Source organism: Myxocyprinus asiaticus, chromosome 6 (genome assembly GCF_019703515.2).
Source record: "Myxocyprinus asiaticus isolate MX2 ecotype Aquarium Trade chromosome 6, UBuf_Myxa_2, whole genome shotgun sequence".
NCBI lineage: Eukaryota > Metazoa > Chordata > Actinopteri > Cypriniformes > Catostomidae > Myxocyprinus > Myxocyprinus asiaticus.
This window is the reverse complement of record NC_059349.1, coordinates 33,333,104-33,359,285: the sequence shown is the minus strand read 5'-3', so window position 1 is coordinate 33,359,285 and position 26,182 is coordinate 33,333,104. Positions and strand designations below refer to the sequence as shown.

Genomic DNA, 26,182 nt, shown 5'->3' with positions numbered 1-26,182 from the left:
GATTATTGAATTAAACAATGCTGTGAAATGTTTTAGTTAATGCATTTAGCCTACTTAATTTTATTTGATATTAAAACTGTTTCCCTTCTTGAATTGTACTTTTGCTTCTTTTCTTAAGAGGCGATGGATTAAGGCTGAATTCATTAGCCTACATTATGAAAGGAAATAAAAGCAACGATGCACATTTCTGCTAATTAAAAAATGGAGAGGCCTATTAATTTCGTTGACTCCAAAATATGATTATGATTAAAAACCTGCCGAAATATGGCATTGTATCTTATGTTTAATAAAAAAAAATAAAAATAAAAAAACATCTTGCAGCCATCTGTTTTTAGGCAGATAGTTCCAAGTAAACGAGATATCTTCACGTTTGACAAATGAATTACAGGATGATGCACACAGATGTTATATACACTCCAAAACGGGCTAAAGTCAGTATAAGAAGATGAAATATGAAGAATTAGTTTACTGCATTACCGTTTTTGTCTAGCTGGCAGGGCAGATAGAGGATTTTTTACTGGTCTGTTCAGTTATAGTGCTTGTCGTAATGTTGTGTGGTGTTTGTTGTGAATGGAACTGTTGTTTATATTGAAATGCTCCCTCACCTGACTTTATCAAGCCCGCTTCAATAGTCGCGTTCACGCGGATATGAAATGCTGCACAACGTATTGTGCGCGTTCAAGCCATATTTCATTTCGGATAACTGTACGCACTGTTCCGCGAGTCCACCTAATTACCAGTCATTTCTTTACACTGCTTCATTTCCCGCTTTATTTTAAACCAACAAGGTATTGAAGGCACACCTCCGACTTTGGAGCTGGCCAATCATAGTGAAGATTCTGGGGTGCCACCTGGGATGGCCAATGGAGCGAATTTTAAGACAGCACGTATTTAAAGGATATTGAAGTACGCATATACATTTTAAAAAATTAAATCACTTATACTCTCTACTTTTCAAATAAATTATAGTTTTTGAAATGCAGAAAAAAAAATGTTCAAACAAAAAGATTAATTAAAAACGAAGAGCTGCATCAATGCCGTGTGTGTGTGTGTGTGTGTGTGTGTGTGTGTGTGTGTGTATATATATATATATATATATATATTGTTTTTTCCTTTTATTTATTTTTTTTACCCTACTTTGGCAAGGATGGCCAAATCAAAGGTCATCACGGGCCAACTTTGGCCCGCAGGCCCTAGTTTGGGCACCTCTGCCCTAAGGCATTTTCCCTGGACCATTTGTTATGTATTTGTGACTGTACAGGACTTGAATGCAGTTGCATTGCTGTAAGTACAGTCTTGTATATTTTGTGCATGTGACAGCTCTTGACAAATATATTTGTAAAGAAAATCTTGCATGTGCATTTTCCCTGCATGCACAAAAGTTCTAAATGTATCCATGGCCTACATTAGTTTATAAGCAAGCTCAATTGTTATATGGTTACTGTAAACACTGTAATTAGGTTAATAGGGCCAGGGACTGAAAAAGGTTCAAGGAACAAAAACGAAAACTGAAAACGAACAATTGTTTTTTCAGAACTTAACCGAAAACGTAAACAAAGTCATTTTCAATTGTTCTGGAGTGAAAACTTTATTTTTAAATGCTTGTAACCGGTTATAACCAGTTCATTTCGTTCCAATAATTTTTTCATGAAACCAAAGGCTAAAGGGTTTATCACAGTAAAGTTTTGGAATTACACCATTTTGTGTTGCACGGAAAAACATGTGCTTTGGTTCTGAATTAAGCTGCTGCATCCCACATTTATTTGCATTTCTTCGTTGTGCATGTCACATTCTGTTGATGAAGACCTTTTTAACAACTATGTATAATTACTACATATAGAGTACATGTATCCAGATACAAGGAAAACATTATTAAAGGTGAAAATTACATTTCTCAGTTGTTTTCAAATCTTCACTGAGTTATTGTTAGATATGATGCATTAATACAGATGTGGGAAGCAGATCGGTAAAAAAATTATACTTGAATTAACTGTATGCTTGTTATGATTTCTGTTCTGATAAATTCACTGCAACAGAAAAATTTAATGGCTTCTTTTCACTTATTTTGGTGTGGCAAGTGGCTTATTTTGGGCTTATCTTTCCAGACCACATTGCTTGTTTCTCTTGCTAGATCTGGCAGCTAGTGTTTTACCCACCCTTAGCTCAGAGTACTGTCATTTTAAAAAGGACATTATTAACCGTTCTTTTATTTTGTTCGAACCGATTACCATTTGGAAAGGAGGCTGCGGAACTTCTGAACCGGAACAAAAAATAAAATTAAAAAAATACAGTTTTTGCTCAGAATGACCAAAATAAAAAATATTTTGCTTTTAGTCCCTGAACAGGACTGTATAAAAAGTAACTTGGTGTTCCTTTCTGGAATTAGATAATACTTTCATTTTATTTTGGCCCTCAAAGCAACACCCTGGATTTAAATGCCAAAGATTATCAATAAGATGTCACTAGTGAACAGCAATTATGAAAACAAATGCTGTTTATGTAAGGCTGTTAAAAGCTCTAAGTGTGGTAGCAGCAAATAACTTGAGTTTAGAAAACCAGTTATAACTGTAAGGGAATTTGGTGCAACTGACATCTGTTTACGTCATGTCTTACACACAGGACTTTAAAGTGAAAGCTTGTTTTTCTTAGATGTTCAATGACTACCTGTACACTTAATAATAGATGCAAATTTTTTGTTTTGTCTTTTGTTTTCCATGCAGGTTTGTGTCCCTCATTCCCTGTCAAGTATTCAGCCTTGTCTCCATGTGTCTGACTGTCTTAGTTGTGATACAGCTTGTAAGAGATGTGGCTCTTTCCAGATCAAGAGGTGTGGATCTATTTCATCTTATAATCTAAAACACTGTCTTTGTGCCTTATGTGGCATTATTTATGGTTACTCACAATAATGGAAGCAAATATAGGAATGGTGTCAAACAGTCCAATTTTAGACTGAACTGGTCTTACAGACCTGTTATCAGGCTCTCATATAACCAAACATTGACATTTCAATATGTCAGAGTTCTGGGTCATTTCTCTCCAAAGATGCTTCAGTCTACACTCCTCACTGTGCAATTTAGCACATACTAAGTAAGCATTAGTGTGTACTTTTTAAGGCAATTAGTTAATCATTATATCTTTAACTCATGTATGCATCCATTTTTGAAAGCATTTCTTTGCAGCTGCCCTTTTGATACTTAAAGGGATAGTTCACCCAAAAATGAAAATCCTCTCATCATTTAATCATCCTCATGCCATCCCAGATGTGTATGATTTTCTTTCTTCTGCAGAACACAAACAAATAATTTTAGAAGAATATTTCAGCTCTGTAGGTCCTCACAATGCAAGTGAAAGTGTAAAAAAAATGTAAGCTCCAAAAGCACATAAAGGCAGCATAAAAGTAATCCATAAGACTCCAGTGGTTAAATCCTGAAGTCTTCTGAAGTGGTATGATAGGTGTGGGTGAGAAACAGATCAATATTTAAGTTCTTTTTATATATAAATCTCCACTTTCACTTTCACATTCTTCTTTTATTTTTGGCGATTCACATTCTTTGTGGATATCGCCACCCATTGGGCAGAGAGGAGAATTTATTGTAAAAAAAGGACTTAAATATTGATCTGTTTCTCACCCACACCAATCATATCGCTTCTTAAGATATGCATTTAACCAGTGGAGTCTTATGGATTACTTTTATGCTGCCTTTATGTGCTTTTTGGAGCTTAAACACTTTGGTAACCATTCACTTGCATTGTGAGGAGCTGAAATATTCTGCAGAGCTGAAATATTCTTCTAAAAACCTTTGTTTGTGTTCAGCATAAGAAAGAAAGTCATACACATCTGGGATGGCATGAGGGTGAGTAAATGATGGGAGAATTTTCATTTTTGGGTGAACTATCCCAGCTGAAAGTATGTAAATGGATATAATGCAATGGCAATATGACAGCAATAATCCACCGATGTTTATTTTCCTTTTCATAGGGGCCACTTTATGGAGGAGAATGACAAGCAGGTAAGTTTATATTATTCACACCTATTAACACAACACTTATAAACACTTATAAATGTGTTTCTCTTTCTTATGACAAGCATTTTCCATTCTGCTACAGTCCAGCCTGTTACCACTAGAGGATGCTCTATGACTCTTATTGCCGTTATTGTTGACATACAGCAATCCATAAAGCCTGTCATGTGAGCTAAGAAATGTTTGGCAGTGAGATTCAAAGATGCTGTTGAGGAACCGTTGTGAGACCAAAACTAATTGCTTAAAAGTCCAACAAATTACTCATAAACCTTCCGAACTTTTTAAAACAAAGGAAAGTGCAATATGGTAGCATTTTTCCTATATGAGTAAATAGTTTGGAGAGTGTGTCTTTAATAGTCAATACAATCTTTGCAATTGAACACATTTAAAAGCCAGCCTAAGTTCGTTAAGGTTTTGGATTAAGGTGAAGCTTGATGTATTTATCCAATTCTGCTTATCATTGGCCTTCGGCTTTCCATTATTTTAATCTGGTTTTGCTATGTTGTACTCTGACCGGAGTTGCCCTGTCGTTGTTTACATGCTTATGGTGAAAACAAATGCAATTGCTCCATTGTGCTCCAGTGAGTTAGATGCCAGTGCAGTAATCCACAATGTGGTGTTTATGTGGGGCAGGCCTCATTAAAACCCTGGGTACTCGATGAATAGCTGCTGAATTGCTGTTTGTGTTAGTCATGTTTCAACAGTTGTCTTTACCCAGCTCTTCACTCTGACCCATGTGCCCCCTGTCCTTCCATAGATGTGGGATCAAAGCTCTTCTGTGCCCTACTATTTGTACTTGTGTTTTTTATCTTAATTTCACAATAAGGCCTGTTGAGAATTAGTTGTAAGTTACCTTTATACAACAAGGTAAAATAAAGATTTCTATTTGAGATTGAAAAGAGTGACTTCAATGTTACATACAGACAATAAATTAATTTTAAGACAATTTAAAGATTATTACCTTCAAAGAAAATGATACTAACTGTTACTGAATTTAAATAAACACAAAAAAGGCTATATAGTAATTAAAACATTCAAAGGTCACAGAAACAATTACCAAAACAACTGCACCCAATGTTTTTTTTATACGTACCCTATATTCATGAAATCATGACCAATCGGCTTGTAATATCATTATTTTGTCATTTTCAGTGATGAAACGCTGTGTTTATCAGTACATTGTGACGTATGTACCCTCGTGGGTTGTTTTGTCCTGTGCCATTTGTTGTCTTCAGTGTTGTGAAATTTGAGTTTATGTTTCAGACTGTTGCTTGTCTGTGAGTGGCATGACACTTGTGCGCTGAGGAGTGATCATAATCCTTCATTACGTTTCCTCACCGTGTCCCAACCAAGAAGCCTATCACATCTCAGCATATTAAGTATCAAAGGGTGTGCCAAGAGACTCAGCAGCTCATTGGAGGAAGTGAGGCTAGATGACTAGCATTAATTGTTTGCTGGCCAACTGACCAGTCAAGGCTCTTTTGTCACTGTCAAATGATCAGGTTATGTCAGCTGTATTAAAATAATAAATAAGGTTATACTCTATTTATAATATATTACATAATAAAGATGGCTTTTACTATTCTATCCAATGCATGTGTGTGTGAATGTGTGTGTGAATGTGTGTGTGAATGTGTGTGTGTGTGTGTGTGTAAACCAAGTGGCCAATCTACAAGCAAATTATGCTTCTCTAATTAATTTCACTTTTCTTAGCTATTTTTTTTTCTCAATTTCAGTTATTTCAATTTTCAGTGGTCCCAAGAAAATATTAGTGCTTGTATGAAATCAGTTACCCTAAAGTTCATACAGGTGTCCTTGGAGAGTAACCATATTAACTATGGACATATTCCACTAATTCTGACTACCAGAATGTGTCCAAATATTACAACCTTAATTTTGGACAGTATATTTATTGTTTTATAATTTCTAATCTAACAAACCTTTTTTGCTTAAAGTGTGTTAAAAAAGTGTGATTTAAAAAAAAATATTAACATAAATGCCAATTGGTGTTATATTTTGTTAAATAATGCAAATCTTTTTAACAATTTTTAAGTGTAGTTTAAGTGTCTTAATACTTTTTGGGGCCATTGTATATATTATTATTATTATATGATTATTATATGATTATTACATGATTATAACTATAGTGTGTGTGTGTGTGTGTGTGTGTGTGTGTGTGTGTGTGTGTGTGTGTGTGAATTTATATCTATATTCAAGGTTGTAGGTTTGGTTTGAAAGTTGGTAGGGAAATATTGCTAGGAAGATAATATTCAAAATTTTGGTATTAATAAAATGCAATAAAGTCAGTCTGATAATTTAGGCAAAATAACATAAATTCCTAAAATAACAAGTCTAATTTCCTAATTCTCTGCCTCATCATATTAAATATTAGCCTGTTTTTAAAATATATTTCTGATAAATAAACAGGTTTAGAACTGATAACTAGGGCTGCATGATATGGAGGAAATGTAATATGCAATGGATAATGCAACGGTGATATGCAATGCGATAAACCTAAAATGAATGTGTCAAAATCAAATGCAATAATTTTCAAGTACATTTACATCTAAAAAGCAATTATATTCAGGGGACATAAAGTGACATAAAGTGAACTGTATTATACAGCATTAAACAAATGGAAATATATACAGTGCATTCAGAAAGTATTCAGACCCCTTCATTTTTTTTTCACATTTTGTCATGTTGCATCCTTATGCTAAAATGCTTTATAAAAGGAGGCTATAAAAAAAAAAAAAAAGAAATTCGGCTGCATTGAAGGTTCCCAAGAGCCTTTAATAGAAGAATTTTGGAACAACCAGGACTCTTTCTAGAGCTGGCCGCCTGGCCAAACTGAGCAATCGGGGGAGAAGGGCCTAGGTAAGAGAGGTGGCCAAGAACCCGGTGGTCACTCTGGTTGCGCTCCAGAGATCATGTGTGGAGATTGGAGAAACTTACAGAAGGACAATCATCACTACAACACTCCACCAATCTGGGCTTTATGGCAGAGTGGCCAGATGGAAGCCTCTTCTCAGTGCAAGACACATAAAAAAGCACCTAAAGGACTCTCAGACTGTGAGAAACAAGATTCTCTGGTCTTATAAAACAAAGATTGAACTGTTTATATATACACTACCAGTCAAAAGTTTTGAAACACTTTCTCATTCTTTATTATCATTTTTTTTCCACATTTAGAAAAATAGTAAAGTCATCAAAACTATGGAATAACATAAATGGAACTATGGGAATTATGTTGTGACTAAACAAAATCCAAATTAAATCAAAACTGTGTTATATTTTAGCATCTTCAAAGTAGTCACCCTTCGCCTAGAATTTGCAGACAAGTACTCTTGACATTTTCTCAACCAACTTCTTGAGGTATCACCCTGGGATGCTTTTTAAACAGTATTGAAGGAGTTCCCATCTATGTTGGGCACTTATTGGCTGCTTTTCTTTATTATTTGGTCCAAGTCATCAATTTCAAAAACTTTTTTTATTTTTATTACATTTTAGTTTTATAATGAAATAAATTAATATAGTAGCACAATTATATTTTTGTCTACAAAACTAATTTCAAACATTTAAGCATACGCCTTCAGATCAAAAGATTTTTAAGATCATGAGAAACATTTCAGTCAAGTGTTTCAAAACATTTGACCGGTAGTGTATATAGATGAAAAATGAAGCTTTTGTGATATCAGGGACTTGTTTTAGTACCCACGTGCCTGTATGGAGAGTGTAATTTAAAATACTTTTCTCAGAGGGTCTCATTCTGTGAAAAGGGAGTATTAAGGGGGTATTATAGAGTGTGTGTTTGTTCATGCCCTCATCATCCTTCCCTCTCTGTCTGTTTGATGCCTGCTTGTGGAATGCTATGTGACTCTGGTATTTTTAGCCTTGACTGGTTGAAATAGTGAAGCTCAGGCCTTGCTCAACATAAACACTAGCTGGTGTGGCTTCATGCAACACTTCATTTGTGACTCTATCTGAACTTTGGAACTTACCACTGACACACTCACCTTCTGACACAAGCACCATCTGAACGTTTTTCATGTTGAAACCTAGAGCTTTTGAGATGACTGCGGAAGACCATAGATCAACGTTGAGGTAAAAAACTGTATTGAGGAAATTGGTACAAAGATTGGAAAGTGATTGTTAGTTTTTTGGATGCTTCACATCAGGATGATCTGAAATGACCTCCTTCAAATATGTAGTTTAGTAGTAGCTATATCTGGAGATATGAGAACTCCCATTTATTTAGTGTCTTGCTTTTTTGAAAACATGATTTCAGCCTCAAGTTACACTTAATTAAATTATTTGTAGCACGTTCGAAAGCTGGTAATGTAATTATATTACCGTTAGATGTGTCATGTTTCAGATATGAGGATGTTCTGAATTATTGTAAATGTCTGTCATGCATCAGATGCATCAGGGGTTAAGCCATCTCCATAGCGGCCCTTGTTTTGGAACATTTGCTAGGGGGAATTTGATGTTGATTGTCACAAGGACTTGATACGTGCATGGAAGTCACACAGCAATGGAACCTGTCAGTCTGTTATTGTTGTTGTCATGTGTGGTGTGGTGTGAGTGCTAGATCGAACCACAGACAAGATGAAAACATTGTTAAAGAACTGCAATTGGCAATGCTGATGTTTCTTCTGCCCTTATTTGACAAATTAATAGAGGTGGTGGGTTTTTCACTGCCATTACTCATCTGTTTGTTTTGGACTGTTTTAGTGCCCTGTCACTGGGCTTGTTTTAGTGTCAGACATGTAGCTTTTTGCCTTGTGTTATTTTAATGAGTCAGCTTGGAGCCGTTTAGTTTAGAGTCACCTGTTGTTGGCATTTACAGAGACATTAGAGGCTTTTCTATGTTTAAGACTTGTTTGAGGGAGTTTTAAAGAAAACTTAAACATTACAAATGTTTTTTTTTTTTGTTTTTTTGTTTTTTGGTAAATGTAACACATATGTCCTATTTACTTTAGGCTACCTATGACTAATATCCCAGGCAGTTTGATTTCAAATAGTGTTGACCACATTGCAAAAGTCAACAACCAGGTTTCCTAAACTACCTCAATGATTCCCAAATAACTGCACGTGTAACCAAGGTGGCACCAGAGAGGTTCCATGGGGTACTTTGGAAAGATTTTGATTTTGCTTTTACCTATAAATATACAAAACAAATATTATGACCTAAAATGTATAAAACAGAATTTATGTATTAGGGCTTTCAATAAATGAAAACGTATAAAAGTACTAATAGATTAAAATGACAATTAATTGTGCTCAATCTCATGGTTTATTTCAGTTTATTTTTAACCCTTTAAGCTCTGAATGTGTTTTTAAAGATTTCCTGTTTCAAAATTAAAGTTTGGGATTAAATAGTTTGGTATAATTTTAAAGAAAACCTTTCAATGTCTCTAAGTGTCCAGAAGCCTCTCCAAACAAATACATAACAATTGTACATAAGAAATAATTACACATGCAAATACAACAATGACTAAAGGTATGCTCTCTCTCCATAGCATGCAGTAACAAGTAACAAGATCTCATTCAGTTCCATTCTGTGTCGTTTGAGCCATCGAGTCTGTGTCATGTACTTGGCGCCATCTCCTGGTGGCCATATTTAATTAGAGTGAATGATCCACTCTGCCCCTATTTGGATGACTTCCACATGTGATTGCAGCGATCTGAATCCTAGAGCTGTTGGGATGGATTTGGTGGGAAATTGCATACTTCCATCATTCATCTGTGCGTGCTTATGCCATGACCATAACGAAAAGAAAATCAAGCTATTACAGCGCATGTATATGTGCGGTGACTGGTGTGGTAGTAGTTTGAAGCTGAAAGCTTGTAGCCACAACAAATGTGTGACACTGACCATGGATCATTCAAAAAGTCAACCCTCTGGGGAATCACCTCTTTTCAAAATATAGAAACTTCGAACCGAGAAGAGTCTTCAAGCTAAAAGGGAAAGTGACAGAGCCTGAAATAAAACATGAAACGACATTGGATTGGCTTATCAGAGGTGGTGACAACTCCGAGATCTTAAAGGATTTAAAACTGACCCAGAGATGGAGTTTTTCTTGCTGGACAGGTACGATATTTTATTGGACCGATAGTTAGTCAGGTAGCTCTCTTAGTGCGGTAGTTCGTTAGATAGTGTTAGCCACTCTAATGGGGCATTTTATTATGAATTGTGGTACTGCAGTGCTTTCAATTTCATTTTCGAGGAAGGAAGGACAATGGAAAAAATATAACTTTTATGCTGGTAACAGTGTCAATCTGTAAACTACTTATGACCTTGGTCTATTTGCCTGTTAGCTAAGCTATAATAGTTTCCACCGTTTGATTTTATCTGATATGACTAGCAATCGTTATGTCTTATGTCATCGTTGCCTAACTTTTGTAATGCTATTTATTTTAAAACAACTGTTTTCAATAAGTCAAAACAACAGTGGAAGATATGCTACTTACCTGCTCATAAGACATATTTTCAGATATCCGTCTTTCTCTTCCTGTCCTCATTTATTTTTTGAGGGGAGGGAGCGAGTTTTGTTGTTGTCGTTGTTGTTGTTGTTGTTGTTCGCTCTGATAAGACGATCACCTGTAACCATGGTTACTCCTCAAACCATCAGATTCATCCGCGCAGAAGAGCAGAGTCGAAGCCCAACTCATGTAATTATCATAACAATGTTCCTCCGCAAGTAACCTGCAGTTTTATGCTTCAACCGCTAGAGGGCCAAAAGTTACATAGTGTAGCTTTAAAAGTGACTTATTAATCATAATGCTAAATTATTTCTATTGTAATATAAGTTGATAGGAACACATTTCTGTTTTGGTGTTCTTCTTAAGCCTTATTTATGGTACTGTGGAGATACATACGTAAGAAATAAAGGTTGGGAAACACTGACCTACCTTGTAACGACATGTTATCTGATGAAATCTCTTCACACAGTTACAAGCCTAACAGCATCAGGAGTATCACACCTCAGAGATCTCCTTTCATCTGCCCTGGTCTGGGCTGGGCAAGCCTGAGCTCACTTTCTCTGGCACTTTCACTAGTCTAGAATTGTACCAGTCACATGCTCAGTGGTGAAATGCTAATGTGAGCTCTGTTGCCTCATAGTCACATTCGGCCCATGTGCTCTGTTTAAAAGGAAACCTCCGGTGGGGAGTTATGACCCATTGGAGAAAACACAGCTCAATCTGATCTGCGGGAGAGGGCCTAATTGCTTGGCTTATGTGTAGCATGTTTTTTGTTTAAATTTGGGGTTGATCTGTTTGTACATTGGGCTCCGTATTTTAAAAGTGTTGAAACATGTAGCTACTCTAGGTGGTGTTGTTTGGTGCATTTTGTCTAGGGGAAATATAGGGCAACAGCTGTGAAGTGGTAAGGGTAGAGGTGCATAACGAGATAAAGGGCATTAACAGGCTGCCTGTTAATAGACACTTATTTTGTGCCAAGGAATTTTAAGATGCCATTCTAAATGTCGTGCTAATTCAATGACATCAAGAAGATCGAGATTTGACCAAAGAAATATTTACTCTACTTTTTACATGTTAGTATAAGCTGACCATCTCTGATTTCCTTTTTAAAAGCATTTGTATATAGTTTCTTACTAAAACAAAATACATACCTTTGAAATTTCCATGTTACAAACCTGTTGCTCAACTGGTAGAGGATGGCACTAGCAACACCAAGGTCAGTAGTTTGATTCCCAGGAAAACATACTGATAAAATATCTAACTTGAAAGCAAAGTCGCTTTGGAATAAAGCATCTGCCAAATTCATAGATATGAATTTTAATGTCAACTCATTAAAGAGTCTAACTTTGATGTCGACAAACTCTGATTTGTGTTTAGTGAAAATAAAGATATGTTTGTTAAGCTCAACTGTCAGTAAAGGGCCTTACACATGGGGTGTTACAAACAAATATAAATTCTATTCATCTGCATTTTTTTAAAATATCAGAATGTCTTCTAAGAAATGAAGGAACGTGAGCTCACAAAGAAGCTAAGTATTTCAATATACTGAATATGATTTCCCCATTTATAAATCAGGTATGCCAATGTTGACTCCAACTGAACCCATATCACATGAACCCATTGTAGTGCTAAGTAAAAAGAATTATCTGGTACATTTCTGTAACTAGATCACCACTGAGATTGTAAACTATTTCACACATGCAGTGTCCACTCTGGCAGTGCTAGAATAAGCCTTCAAATGCTTATAAATTGTTTAACCATTGTTAAACTTAGGCTGATTTACTAAATTAGTAAATTAAAACAAAAGTTATTTTTAAGGGTTAGATCAATTAGAAATAGATCCTTTAAACTAACAATTGCAGGTTACCACTTTTACAGTGTAAACACTGATATCTATAAAGCCTGGTTATGTGAAATCTAGAAATGGACTAAAAAGGGCCCTATATTGCTTTAAGTCATAAGAGCAAATCTGTCAGTAACTGCACTGCTTGATTTAAGTCTCACAGGTCAAAACAGTAACAGTTCCAGAGACAGATTAGACTGTGTTTTGTAACCTAATGTTGTAATTCAGGCTTGTGAGACTTCAAAAGTTCTTATTTAATTTCGAGTTGGACATTCATAACTTGCACATCAGTATAAGATTACTTGTATACTAGAAGCGCTGTACGTTTCGTGCTGTAGATTCAAAAGAACCGGCTCATTAGAATAGTTCTTTCGGGATGGGACTATACCGGAAGCACCAAATGTTTTGCGCTGTTGATTCAAAAGAACCGGCTCCTTTGAATAATTATTTCTGGAATCGAACTGTACCGGAAGCGCATATGTTTTGCGCTGTAAAAAGAGCCGGCTCGAGACTCGTTCGATTGGGAGTTAAATACGCTGGTAGGACTGTGTGTTTTTACGCTGTAGAGTCAGTAGAGGGCAGCGCTGCTGCAGAGATGCGCTGCTGGAAACACTGTCACCGTATTTGATGACGGTGTTTCAGCTACATCGGCGGAAAATTGCACGCTGGAGAACCGTTAACGGAACTGAAAGTCACGAAGATCATACGGTTGCGGTATTTTTTCAAAGAATGGTTCTCTGTTCCCAACCCTAACAATAAGACCAAAAAATAAATAAATAAATAAATAAATAAATAATAATAATAAAAAAATTATATATATATTATTATTATTATTATTATTTTTTTTTTTTTTTTTGTCTTGTTGTTAGGTTGGGAACCGAGAACCATTCAAATACAACTCTGTTATATACAGATAGTTTAAAGGAATGTAATGGCAGAAGAGGTAGGTTATGTTGGATGAATATAAATAGACTAAGCTGTGTATTGCACATAACTATTGCTCAATGGAGCAGTTTTAACTGTTCATGAGATGGATAGCATAAGAGAAAAAAACTGTTCTTGTGCCTGACGGTTCTGGTGCTCAGAGCTCTGAAGCATCGGCCAGAAGGCAACAGTTCAAAAAGATAGTGGGCATGGAGAGTGGGGTCCAGAGTGATTTTTCCAGCCCTTTACCTCACTCTGGAAGTGTACAGTTCTTGAAGGGAGGGCAGGGGCAACCAATAATCCTCTCAGCAGTCCGAAATGTCCTTTATAGTCTTCTGATGTCCCATTTCGTAGCTGAACTAAACCAGACAGCTGTTCAACCTCCCTTCTGTATGCAGACTCATCCTCATCCGATGGGGCTGATGACAGTAGTGTCGTCTGCAAACTTCAGGAGCTTGACAGAGGGGTCCTTGGTAGTGCAGTCATTTGTGTACAGGGAGAAGAGTAGTGGGGAGCACACACATCCCTGGGGGTCACCAGCACTAGACTTACATTCTTTTGTGCATTAACTGCATCCTTGTTAAATGGGACATGCTACTTTTATACACATGGAAAATGTGGTTCAGCATATGGATATAGGCTCCGTTAAATTATAGGGAATGCAAGTACTGACACACAACTCATGGTTAGCGTTAAAAGTGATTGTATCAGAATGCACTTCAGTTCTACCGGTTGATTTTGATTTACATTTTTTAATTAATTTATTGAAACATGAATTCAAATTAGACTTTAAACATTACAAAAATATAATGAAAATAACACAGTGGTATAAAAAAATCAGACTCTGTCCAACTTCTTCCACCGGCCCCTTTTGCAGTGACTTAAAAATCACTCTATGACAACAGATGGAAAAATACCAATACAAATTAGATCATAAATAACATTTTAAATATAAACATAATAGTAATAATAATTGAAAAATAAACCATTACATTTCTGTTTCATAAAACAAACAACAGTGATTGTCAGGGACATAATTTGATGTTCCACCATATTTTCGGAGTTTAGACATGAACTTTATTAACACCTGCTTCTGGAATCTCCAAACTGCAAATGCAGGAACTGAGATTAGACTTTGCGCTGCAAACAGACATACTTTTGAAATGTCTTAGCACAATGACCTATTTCTCAGGAAAATAGCAAATTGCACTTTGCACTACTTAATTTACATACAATTTGCACGCATACTCCCACAGATAGTGCAAACACTCCCACCCACTCCCACTTGCACTTTGTGCTGGCACAAAAATTGCACTTAGAATTAGCGCTCTCACGAAAATTGGATAAGATGTAGTGCACAGTCATAGCACGTAGGGTGCTTCGCTTACGAAAATAGAGCCCCAAGTGTCTGAGGTCTAAAAGTCTGTTTTGTCAACTTTTTGGAGTACACTAATGCACAGATGTCTTCAAAGAAAATAGAAATGGACTAAAAGCCACACAACTCCAATTTTGATTTAATGGCGTCTTTAAAGGAATATTCTGGGTTCAATACAAGTTAAGCTTGATTGACTGTATTTGTGGCATAATGTTGATTACCACAAAAAAGTATTTTGACTCTGGGTTAAGTGAGGCACTTACTATTGAAGATAATGGGGCAAATCTGTAAACGTTAAAATACACACTGTTTCAAAAGCATAGCACAAGACGTAAAAAATATGCGTGTTAGCATGATTTTAGTGATTTAGTGATAAAATTGCTTTCTAACCTTTTCTGTGCAAAGTTATATCCATGATATAACCATTGCCATGATGTCGTAAACCCTAAAACGACTGTAAAAATGGTTATTTAAACAACTTTAATTTTAACCGTGATTTAAAACCTGTTAATGTTTTTCAGTGTGCCCACACCCTGATGCGTTCTTTGTTTAAATTTGTTCAAAGTTACTCTATAGTTTTAATTTAAAGAACATAATTTATCTTGACAAACTATATATCATTAAAAAGTTCTGTAGTGTGTTGTAGTAAAGACACCTCTGCTTAAATTTCCATGCTCTTAAAGGCACCTCCAGTTAAAATGGCACCTATAGATGTGTGAAGGGCACCTTTAGATTTGCGAATGAAAGGGGCACCTTTGTGCAGAAACGCCCGATTCGAAGGGCCCTTCGAAGCAGCTATTTATGAGCCCTTTGGTTTGGAATGGCCCTTCAACATGGCGGCCACAATCACTCCCCCTTCGAAGTACCATTCGGAGGCAGATTTATCCCGTTTGGAACGCGGGGTAAGATTCACGTACCTATAGATCTTTTTCATACTCTGGGTTTTGGAACGCGGAAGTAAACGATTGTAGGGTAAACTTTGACAGCAGTGAATGGGAGTGAATGGGAGACCACAGCAAATATTATTTTCACTTACCCATTTGCTCCAAGAGCAGAAGAAAAAATCCACTATTACGTTTGAATGACTTTCCAGAACTTTGACTTGAAGACAATGTCTTTCATGTGTCTTCTTTCAAAAAAGACCACAGTTATGTAATACAAAGGAGTGATGAACTACAGCCCCTGAATTTTGAGTTGGAATTTTTGGCTTGTGGTCAAAACAAAGGGGAACAGGTTAACAAGGTTTTAAACAACAAGCTCAAATAACACATGAGTTTTAACAGAATTTAATTGCTTTTAAAAAAAGTATACAATTATCACTTCCATTGTAAGTGCCTCACTGTTAACTCGATTTTTGCTTTTTTTTAAAAAAAGGAAAGAGGAGTTGAAATTATTTTTGTGGTAAATTAACATTAAGTCAAAAATGCTGTAGGTTGGTTGAACTTTAATGATCTTTGATGTTTTATTTTATTTTTTTTATTGTAGTTGGGAGGTCATTGACTCGGTCCAGGAGGGCAAGTCTGGATCAGTATCTCCATTCACAGACTTTTGGACAAGCTTCAGGCTGTTCATTGAAGAGGCTTCCTCTTTTAAGCAGCAGAATCCAGGCAAGGTATGAATGTATTTGCAGTTGACTGTGCTCTTTGTGCAACATATGTTAGAGAGGCAGGGGTCAGGGTCAACCCGGGGCTCCATTTCAAAATGTTTTGTTTAAAAAATAAAAGTGATTTTAAATCATAATTATAAATTCATCCTATCAGCCGTTGTAGCCAAGTACATTCAAAATGTTTACTGAAACATATAAATCTAGTTAAATATAATTAATGCATGTTTTCCAGTTTTCCACAATACAGTGATAAAATCGTATTTTATTTACATATATTTTTACAAAACACTTTTTTTTTAATAAACAGGGTGTGCAAAACCTACTACACTCGCTAACATTTTGGAATTAAATTTTTATTTTTTTTATTATTATTGTAACCCAACAATTATTTATTGTTGTCCAGTTTGTCTTTATAATTTGATACACTATTATTATTATTACTTTGAGGATTTGTTGTATGCAATAGTAATATATTCCTGTCTTATTTAATTTACTTTCACCTGGAGCTTATATTCTGATGCTGCAGTGTATTGTTCACCATGTTGCAAAAGGATGTATTTTATGTTCGCATCATAGGCAAAAGTTTTTACATTATTGTAACAATAAACATACAAGGCACGGTGGCCCCTCAGCACACTAGAGCAGAAGGGAAAAAACATTGCCATTTATCAAGTGCTGAAACTTTGCTTGGTGCAGAACAATCTGGAATAATGTTAAACATTGTAACAGTCGCCTCTTTGCAACCTGAACTTGTTCAGAACGTTAAATCTTTGTGACACGTTTTTGCGTTTTTGAGGGGCCGGTTGCACCAGCTATATGTGTTACAACTTAGCCTAGTTGTGGTGTAAATGAGCACTAAGTTACAATTTCCGCTCTACTAAATATTTAGGCGTTGCACCATTAAATTAGGTAGGACGTAACCCTACGTATAAACTAAATATTTATGGAAGACAACCAGGAGCAATGGTTGGTATAAAAAAGCAGACTGATATTTTATGAAATCAATGAGCTCATGTTTTGCTTGACAGGCTTCAATACTTTCGACATACTGTATGATGTTGACATTTTCACTCATTTACACTACGCATTACTTTATACGGAGAGCTTACCACATACACCTAACCCTAGTCTTGCATTAAGAACAGGTGGTGCAACCAAATTAAGCACTGACTTACTAGTTACAAACTAACTAGTAGTTACTAAGCCCTTAGTGTGAACTTTACGTCCCAACTTTACCTTACGCACAGTTGGTGCAACCCTACCCTAAAGTTCTTTTTAAATTGAAGCTGTCTCTAAAAATGTGCCGGTCCTGTGAGACACTGAAGAAACAGTGAGACGCGTTGCAGCAGGTATGGATGTTCGTCCAGCGTGTGTTTACATAGGAAAACAATGGAAAAACAGAGCAGACGCGGGCAAAAAATACGTTCTGTACGAACGGCCCTTAACTCATCCGTTAACGTGTATATGTGAGTGAGAGCGCGTGGGCAAAACTAGTTTGCAAGGCCTGTATATTTTTCATAAATTACAAACCCGAACTAAAAGTCCTACTTGAAAAACTGACCCAACCTGGGGGACATCTAACGTGAACCACTCTGAGAGTGCTGACAACAGCGTATTCCCGCATGTACACAGAACAACATGTTACCCCTCAAGAGTTTTTTGCAGAGCAAAGTCCGGGGCCCCACGGTTAAAACCGCTACTGGCAGGGGTGGAATTTTAAATCCTCCATCTGTCTCTTATTGCAGTTCTGTCTGCTGGTATGCAGTATGTGTTCCTTTTTGGCAATACTTGGACGCTACATTCCAGGGGTTGTTATTTCATACATCTTAGGTAAGTAGGTACACAAAAAGATGATGATCAGTAATTTTTGTTTTATATGTAGTCCGTCTCAATAATTTACTGCCACATGTACAAATACTATTTACACTCTTTATCTCTTCATTTTATGATAGTTCACTCAAAAATGAGAGTTCCATTATCATTTACTCACCCTCATGTCATTCCAAACTCATACGACTTTCTATCTTCAGTGGAACACTAGATGTTAGGCAGAAAAAAAAGATGCACTGAAAGCAAATGGTGACTGAGGCTATCATTCTGCCAAATGTCTCCTTATGTGTTCCTTAGCAGAAAGAAAGTCATACAGGAACAAATGGGAGTGAGTAAATGATGACAGAACTTTTAATTTATGGGTGAACTGTCCCTTTAAGTTTATGTTTGAAGTATTGCATCCATGCTACTATTGGCTAAGAGAGTACCCTTTCTTGGATTTACCTCCAGAACACCTAAGAATACCAAACAGTACCATTGGCATGTGATAGTCGATTCCTAGTAATGTAACCATGACAAAATTCACACTCAGTCTCTGGTTTCTCTGGTTCCTAGCAATCAGCAGGTTCATAAACACACTGGCAAGCCTGACTTGTGCATTAATAGTTTTTACATCTGTGTACTCCAGTGCTGGGCATTTTTCTTTGGCCTTTGGTGTTGTCACATGAGTTTGGGATGTGGTTGGAGCCAGTTCTGCAGAAACTGGACTTTGGTGTGGGCGAGTTTCTTCAGAAGATAAAGGAGAATCATGGTATGTCTGAAATACACACAAAATGAAAAAGTTGTGCTTTTGTGAAGTCTTTACAAATTAGAATTTTTGATTATATCTCTGTTGATAAGACCAGCATGGCTGTTTAATAGCACATGTTGTGTTTTGGAAGCTGGCCCCTTGCATGGGTTGTGCTGGTGTCAAATCCTTGGTCAACAACAGCTTTACTTGAAAGACTAAGATGATCAACCAGCTTCACCAGTTAGGTTACTATACTGGTCCACAAGTGAAACCAGCACTAATCTGCATAAACCAACATCTACCAGCATACACTGTAAAACATTCTTGCACTGCACCTTACAATTGTTTTTTGTGTAGAAATTCATGTTTGCCTAAGTTGGCCTTTTCAGTAGGGTTGCTATGACAATTAAGCTTTGCTACGGACTTGCAATGTGTATATTGCATTCTCCATATTCCATCCCTGCTACAGAGAAGAGGATACTCCAATCACAAGCCGACAGAGAGAGCATTGAAGCAGACCTGTCTGCTCTTTTTCCCAAGGTCAGTCAAAACACAACTGGCCAGCCACTGTTACTCACATGCTTATCATTTGCCATTGAAGACTGCATGGGCTACATAGTACGTATGTCAATTTCTTGTCCATGTGAGGGTGAACTGATATTGAATGATCTATTACAGCTGGACTCCACATTGTGCAAGGAGCTGTCTGTATCAGACACAGAGGTCTCGGAAGTGACATGGACAGACAATGGCACCTTTAACCTTTCAGAGGGACACACACCTCAGACGGAGACCTCTGAAGGTAAGCTCCCTTATCGTTTCGAAATGACATCCCCTAGGAGTAACCACTCATTATTGTTTTAGAACATGAATGTTTTGCATATTATATAAGGGATAATCCTTACGGTTCTTGTTTTTGTTTTGTCTTGCTTTAAAGGACTAGTTCACCCCAAAATGAAAATTTTCTCATCATTTATTGACCATCATACCATCCCAAATGTGTATGACTTTCTTTTTTCTGCTGAACATTAATGAAGAATTTTAGAAGAATATTTCAGCTCTGTAGGTCCAAACAATGCAAGTGAATGGTGACCAGACATTTAAAGCTTAAAAAATCACATAAAGACAGCATAAAAGTAATCCATAAGACTCCAGTGGTTTAATCTATATCTTCAGAAGTGATATGATAGGTGTGGGTAAGAAACAGATAAATATTTAAGCCATTTTTTACTATAAATATCCACTTTCAATTTCATTTTTAAAATGTGAAAGAATGTGAAAGTGAAAGTGGAGATGTTTAGTAAAAATGAATTAAATATTGATCTGTTTCTTACCCACACCTATCATATCGCTTCTGAAGATATGGATTAAACCACTGGAGTCTTATGGATTAGTAATATGTAGCCTTTATGTGATTTTTGGATCTTCAAAGGTCTGGTCACCATTCACTTGCATTGAAAAGACCTACAGAGCTGAGAGATTCTTCTAAAAATCCTTGTTTGTGTTCAACAGAAGAAAGAAAGTCATACACATCTGGGATGGCATGTGGGTGAGTAAATGATGAGAGAATTTTCATTTTTGGGTAAACTATTCCTTTAACTGAGTACTCCTGAGGTTCTAACCATCTATGAAAGGTTTTATGCTCACCATATTTATTAAAACTAATACTGAAGTCCCTCAAGGCCTTGTCGCAATATGGTACCAATTAGCTATTTTAACTTCCTGTGGTATGAAAGAGAGTGGTTGCAGAATGGTATGAGAGACATTAAGGTAGCACCAGTATATTGTTATGGAAAATGGTCAAATATACAGGTTAGCGGTCATTGTAGAAAAATATTTGATAATTAACCAATCAGAATAAAGTGTTCCAGAGAGACGTGTATTAAATAATTTTATTTTATTTATTTTTCCATGCAGACTCAGACCGGCGAAGTGATGAGGAAGTCTTCACGTGTGGATTACCAGAGTTTCCCTCCCTGGACAATGGCTTGGGGACAAATGGTGAGGACGATGAGGATCTAAGTATCGGAATGCCTACCCCTCCAGCCCATCCCAGCAGGGTCGGGTCCACACAGTCAGAAGAGGAACCTATAGTCCAGGCCCTGGAGGTTGTGCAGAGGCTGGCTGGAGACATGATCACGGCAGCAGTCACAGCAGCCATGCAGGAACGCCTGGAGGCCACAGTAGCACCGGCGCTGGTCCAGGCACTGACTGAGGACAGTGAAGCAGAGGACTTTGAGCTGTTGGACCAGTCCGAGCTAGAAGAGCTAGAGGGGGAGCTGGGGCTGGACAGGGCGAGCCGTGCAGATCCGTCAAAACCCAGCAAACCTTCAGGCTTCCTCTCCAAAATATTGGGGCACCGCTAGTCTTGCTCAGAGGGCTTCTGCTTCCCTCTGTGATGGGATGTGGGTGGGAGGATAAATGTCGGGTTTACAGGGAAAAGTCCAGAGTATGAAGATATTCCATTGTATTACTTTGCTGTTGTGATTCAGTCATTTTGCTATAAAACTGAAGTCACCTGCGGAGGGAGGATAATTGTGTATTACAGGGGGAGGGTGGAATAGTGGCTGGTATTGGCATAAACTCCATCTGAGTGGGTCATTGGAAGACAGGGCCGAGCAAAATTTTGAATGTAAGAATGAATTAATTCAGTTAATGAATTGGAATTTGCATTGAATTAGTCACATTCAACAGGAAGTTGATTTGGAATTTATTTGGAATGACAGGAAAAAGAATTTACTGAATTTCAAAGAAATTCTAGACAGTCACACGAACACAAGTTTTGTGACAAAAAAGCCTTGATCTTGATAAGGATCTTGTTAAATGTTCTTCCACCATGGTCCATAAAATGACATTTAATTATTATTATAATTCTCTCATAATTTTACTCACCCTTATGCTGTCCCAAACTCATATAACTTATTTTTTTCTGTGGAACATAAACAAAGATATTTTCATAGATGTACATGTGTGTGTAAATCCATACAATACGTGTACAGCTCTCTGCACGTGCGTCAAGTGCAAGGACAGGTAATCGAGCTTCTCTCATGAATGCGCCAGGTAGACTGCTGAAGAAAGTGATGTGAGTTTGAGGGTGAGTAAATAATGAGAATAATCATATATACTATGCATACATGTGTATATATACACAGTACACACACACACACATACACACACATACACTCACTGAGCACTTTATTAGGAACACTATCCCGATGTGGTCTTCTGCTGTTGTAGCCCATTCGCCTCAAGATTCGATGTTTTGTGCATTCTGAGATGCTATTCTGCTCACTACAATTGTACAGAGTGGTTATCTGACTTACTGAAGTCTTTCTGTCAGCTTGAACCAGTCTGGCCATTCTCTGTTGACCTCTCTCATCAATAAGGCATTTCCATCCACAGAACTGCCGCTCACTGGATGTTTTTTGTTTTTGGCACCATTCGGAGTAAATTCCAGAGACTGTTGTGCGTGAAAATCCCAGGAGATCAGCAGTTACAGAAATACTCAAACCAGTCCGTCTGGCACCAACAATCATTCCATGGCTGAAATCACTGAGATCCCATTTTTTCCACATTCTGATGGTTGATGTGAACATTAACTGAAGCTGCTGACCCGTATCTGCATGATTTTATGCATTGCTCTGCTGCCACATGATTGACAAATTGATGATCGCATGCATAAGTAGGTGTACAGGTGTTTCTAATAAAGTGCTCAGTGAGTGTATATATACAGTATATATACTGTATATATATAAATGGTAAATAAACTATTTATTTTGGTGGCATGTAAAACATGAATATCAGCTAATGTGAAATAATGGAAATATAAAAATCGTAAAAACACGGACCTCCAAATATTGTTTAAATCCAGGTGTACGACCAACAAATAGGAATCTATAAAAACACGCACTGAAGTCGGCACCCTGTTGCTCCAAATCAATTTAATAAGCTCACAAAGAGACAAATTAATGTGACATTTAGTTAGAAATATCACATCCATTTGTCTCTTGTTGAGCTTATTAAATTGATTTGGGAACAGCAGTGTGCTGACTTTGATGCGTGTTTAAATAATGGAAATATCCCATATATTGTGTATGATAACATGTTAATGGGTATCTAATACTGTAAAAGGAAATGTAGAGTATATTAAAAACCACATTATCTTTGAATTTCATTCCATTTTAATTCTACTTCCTTGAATCTGAATTAAAATTACAATTCTGCATCCTGTTTGCTACCTCAATTCAAATTCTATTCTAATTCAGGCGCACAACCCTGTTGGAAGAAATGATTTTCACAATGTTTCCCCTCATCTTTATATAGGACACCAACCTGCCAATCACCAGAGGGTTATGGACCAGAGTTATGACATTAGTTTAGCCGTTAAAGGGCTGGTAGATGCAGGATATCTTGCTGCCAAATAATTTTCTCTATTCAACTTCTTCATCTCTCCTTTAAAAAGCTTAATGGCCAAAGACACAGGGCCTCCCACTAATTGACAATCAGCAGGACTTTTACATTGCTAGCACTTATTTAGCAAACAGAAACACCATATTTAATTATTATGTGGAGAATAATATTTTTTATTTTAAATATTTTGTGTTCTAAGTTTCGTTTTTGTTTTTTTGTAATCCTTCATTTTGCAAAGCTGGTGGTCTTAGTGTAATCCTTTGCATGAGTAGTCATGTTTTAGACTGTTTTGATACTAATTGCACCTTCTTTTAGAGTGATACAGCTAGGCACTGGAGCACATAGGCACCAAACAGATTGTATTTCATATTGACATTAATCAGATAGTGCTTATTGTACACAGCTGACCTTAAAAGGAAACTTCACCCCAAAATTAAAAATTCTGCCAATATTTGTTCCAAACCAGAATGACTTTCTTTCTTTCGTGAAACACAAGATGTTACACAGAATGTTAGCGACTGACAAACTCAGTCACCATTCTCTTTCATTTTATGGGAAAGAGCAGCGTCAACTTTCCTCAAAATGTATCCTCTTGTGTTCCTAAGAAGAAAATACAGTTGAAGTCAGAAGTTTACATACACCTTAGCCAAATACATTTAAATTCTGTTTTTCACAAGTCCTGACATTTAATCGTAGAAAACATTCCCTGTCTTAGGTCAGTTAGGATCACTACTTTATTTTAAGAATGTGAAATTTCAGAATAATAGTAGAGAGAATTATTTCAGCTTTTATTACTTTCATCACATTCCCAGTGGGTCAGAAGTTTGCATACACTTTGTTAGTATTTGGTAGCATTGCCTTTAAATTGTTTAACTTGGGTTAAATGTTTTGGGTAGCCTTCCACAAACGTCTCACAATAAGTTGCTGGAATTTTGGCCCATTCCTCCAGACAGAACTGGTGTAACTGAGTCAGGTTGGTTGGCCTCCTTGCTCGCACACACTTTTTCAGTTCTGCCCACAAATTTTATCAGATTGAGGTCAGGGCCACTCCAATACCTTAACTTTGTTGTCCTTAAGCCATTTTGCCACAACTTTGGAGTTATGTTTGTGGTCACTGTCCATTTGGCAGAACCATTTGCGACTGAGCTTTAACTTCCTGGCTGGTGTCTTGAGATGTTGCTTCAATATATCCACATAATTTTCCTTCCTCATGATGCCATCTATTTTGTGAATTGCACCAGTCCCTCCTGCAGCAAAGCACCCCCACATCATGATGCTGCCATCCCCATGCTTCATGGTTGGGATGGTGTTCTTTGGCTTGCAAGTGTCACCCTTTTTCCTCCAAACATAACAATGGTCATTATGGCCAAAAAGTTCAATTTTTGTTTCAAAGACCAGAGGACATTTCTCCAAAAAGTAAGATCTTTTTCACCATGTGCACTTGCAAACTTTAGTCTGGCTTTTTTATGGTGGTTTTGGAGCAGTGGTTTCTTCCTAGCTGAGCAGATTTTCAGGTTATGTCGATATAGGACTTGTTTTACTGTGGATATAGATATTTGTCTACCTGTTTCCTCCAGCATCTTCTCAAGGTCCTTTGCTGTTGTTCTGGGATTGATTTGCACTTTTCGTACCAAACTATGTTCATCTCTTGGAGACAGAATGCGTCTCCTTCCTGAGCGGTATGATGGCTGCGTGGTCCCATGGTGTTTATACTTCCGTACTATTGTTTGTACAGATGAATGTGGTACCTTCATGTATTTGGAAATTGCTTCTAAGGATGAACCAGACTTGTGGAGGTCCACAATTTTTGTTTCTGAGGTCTTGGCTGATTTCTTTTGATTTTCCGTGATGTCAAGCAAAGAGGCACTGAGTTTGAAGGTAGGCCTTAAAATACATCCACAGGTACACCTCCAATTCAGTACACCTCCTATCAGAAGCTAATTGGCTAATTTCCTAAAGGCTTGACATCATTTTCTGGAATTTTCCAAGCTGCTTAAAGGCACATTTAACTTAATGTATGTAAACTTATGACCCACTGGAATTGTGATATTGTCAATTAAAAGTGAAACAATCTGGCTGTAAACAATTGTTGGAAAAATTACTTGTGTCATGCACAAAGTAGATGTCCTAAGTGACTTGCCAAAACTATAGTTTGCTAATATGAAATCTGTGGAGTGGTTAAAAAATGAGTGTTAATGACTTCAACCTAAGTGTATGTAAACATCTGATATGAACTGTATATGTTTGGAATGACATTAAGGCACAGTAAATGATGACAGAATTTTCATTTTTAGGTGTACTTACCCTTTAAGATGATTATTATTATTTTTATTTTTTTAAAGAACGTTTAATGTAATACAGAAAACATATTTAATCCCTAAGAACAATGTAGAGGGAGTACAACTGTTATTATTTTAGTCAGTAATATAAATCAAAATCTCTTTGAGACACTTTGTTTGCTACATCTGAGAAAGAGACAAGACTCTTATCAATTAACCCATTATTCATATTGCCTCTTTTAACAATGGAATTAGGTGCAAACAATATAAACAAGACGGTTTCTGTTCACAGTAAGGGTACTTGGTGTGTATCTAAATTTAGTATTTCTAGCAAACTTATATTTGTAACACTGAACATTATGAATTTTGTTTTGAGATGTGTATAACAGTGGCTGAATGTGGATTTCTGGAATCAGAAATGTTTTTTTTTTTTTTTTTTTTTTTTTTTTGCCACTCATAATAATGAAAATATCCAAAAAGTATTTTAATCAGTGTCAGTTTGAATTTTTTTATTTAAAAATATTATTTATTCAAAATATATCTCTCCCATTTCATTGCTGCCACACACATATGATTGCCTTATATGCCTGTGCAAGTTGTCTGTCAGAGCAGAAGTGAATAAGCAAAATATAGTTAAAAGATAATCTCAAGAATGTGATTAAAACTGTATGATTCAA

The 26,182-nt window shown here is 36.6% G+C and overlaps 2 protein-coding genes across 2 annotated transcripts in view; one reads left to right on the top strand and one right to left on the bottom strand.

Moving 5' to 3' along the window:
* Positions 1 to 739, bottom strand: part of LOC127442639 (E3 ubiquitin-protein ligase RNF182-like) — a 5,813-nt gene extending 5,074 nt beyond the window's left edge. The window contains exon 1 of the mRNA XM_051700815.1: positions 606 to 739. The gene's annotated coding sequence lies outside the window, so the exon portion shown is untranslated. The remainder of the gene's footprint in view (positions 1 to 605) is intronic.
* The window catches only part of LOC127442638 (reticulophagy regulator 1-like), a 27,315-nt gene extending 1,133 nt beyond the window's left edge, over positions 1 to 26,182 (top strand). The window contains exons 2-9 of the mRNA XM_051700814.1: positions 2,721 to 2,827; positions 3,980 to 4,010; positions 16,136 to 16,262; positions 18,002 to 18,086; positions 18,715 to 18,837; positions 19,286 to 19,356; positions 19,495 to 19,618; positions 20,734 to 26,182. Coding sequence (XP_051556774.1) covers positions 2,721 to 2,827; positions 3,980 to 4,010; positions 16,136 to 16,262; positions 18,002 to 18,086; positions 18,715 to 18,837; positions 19,286 to 19,356; positions 19,495 to 19,618; positions 20,734 to 21,182 — 1,117 coding nt within the window. The 3' untranslated portion in view covers positions 21,183 to 26,182. The remainder of the gene's footprint in view (positions 1 to 2,720; positions 2,828 to 3,979; positions 4,011 to 16,135; positions 16,263 to 18,001; positions 18,087 to 18,714; positions 18,838 to 19,285; positions 19,357 to 19,494; positions 19,619 to 20,733) is intronic.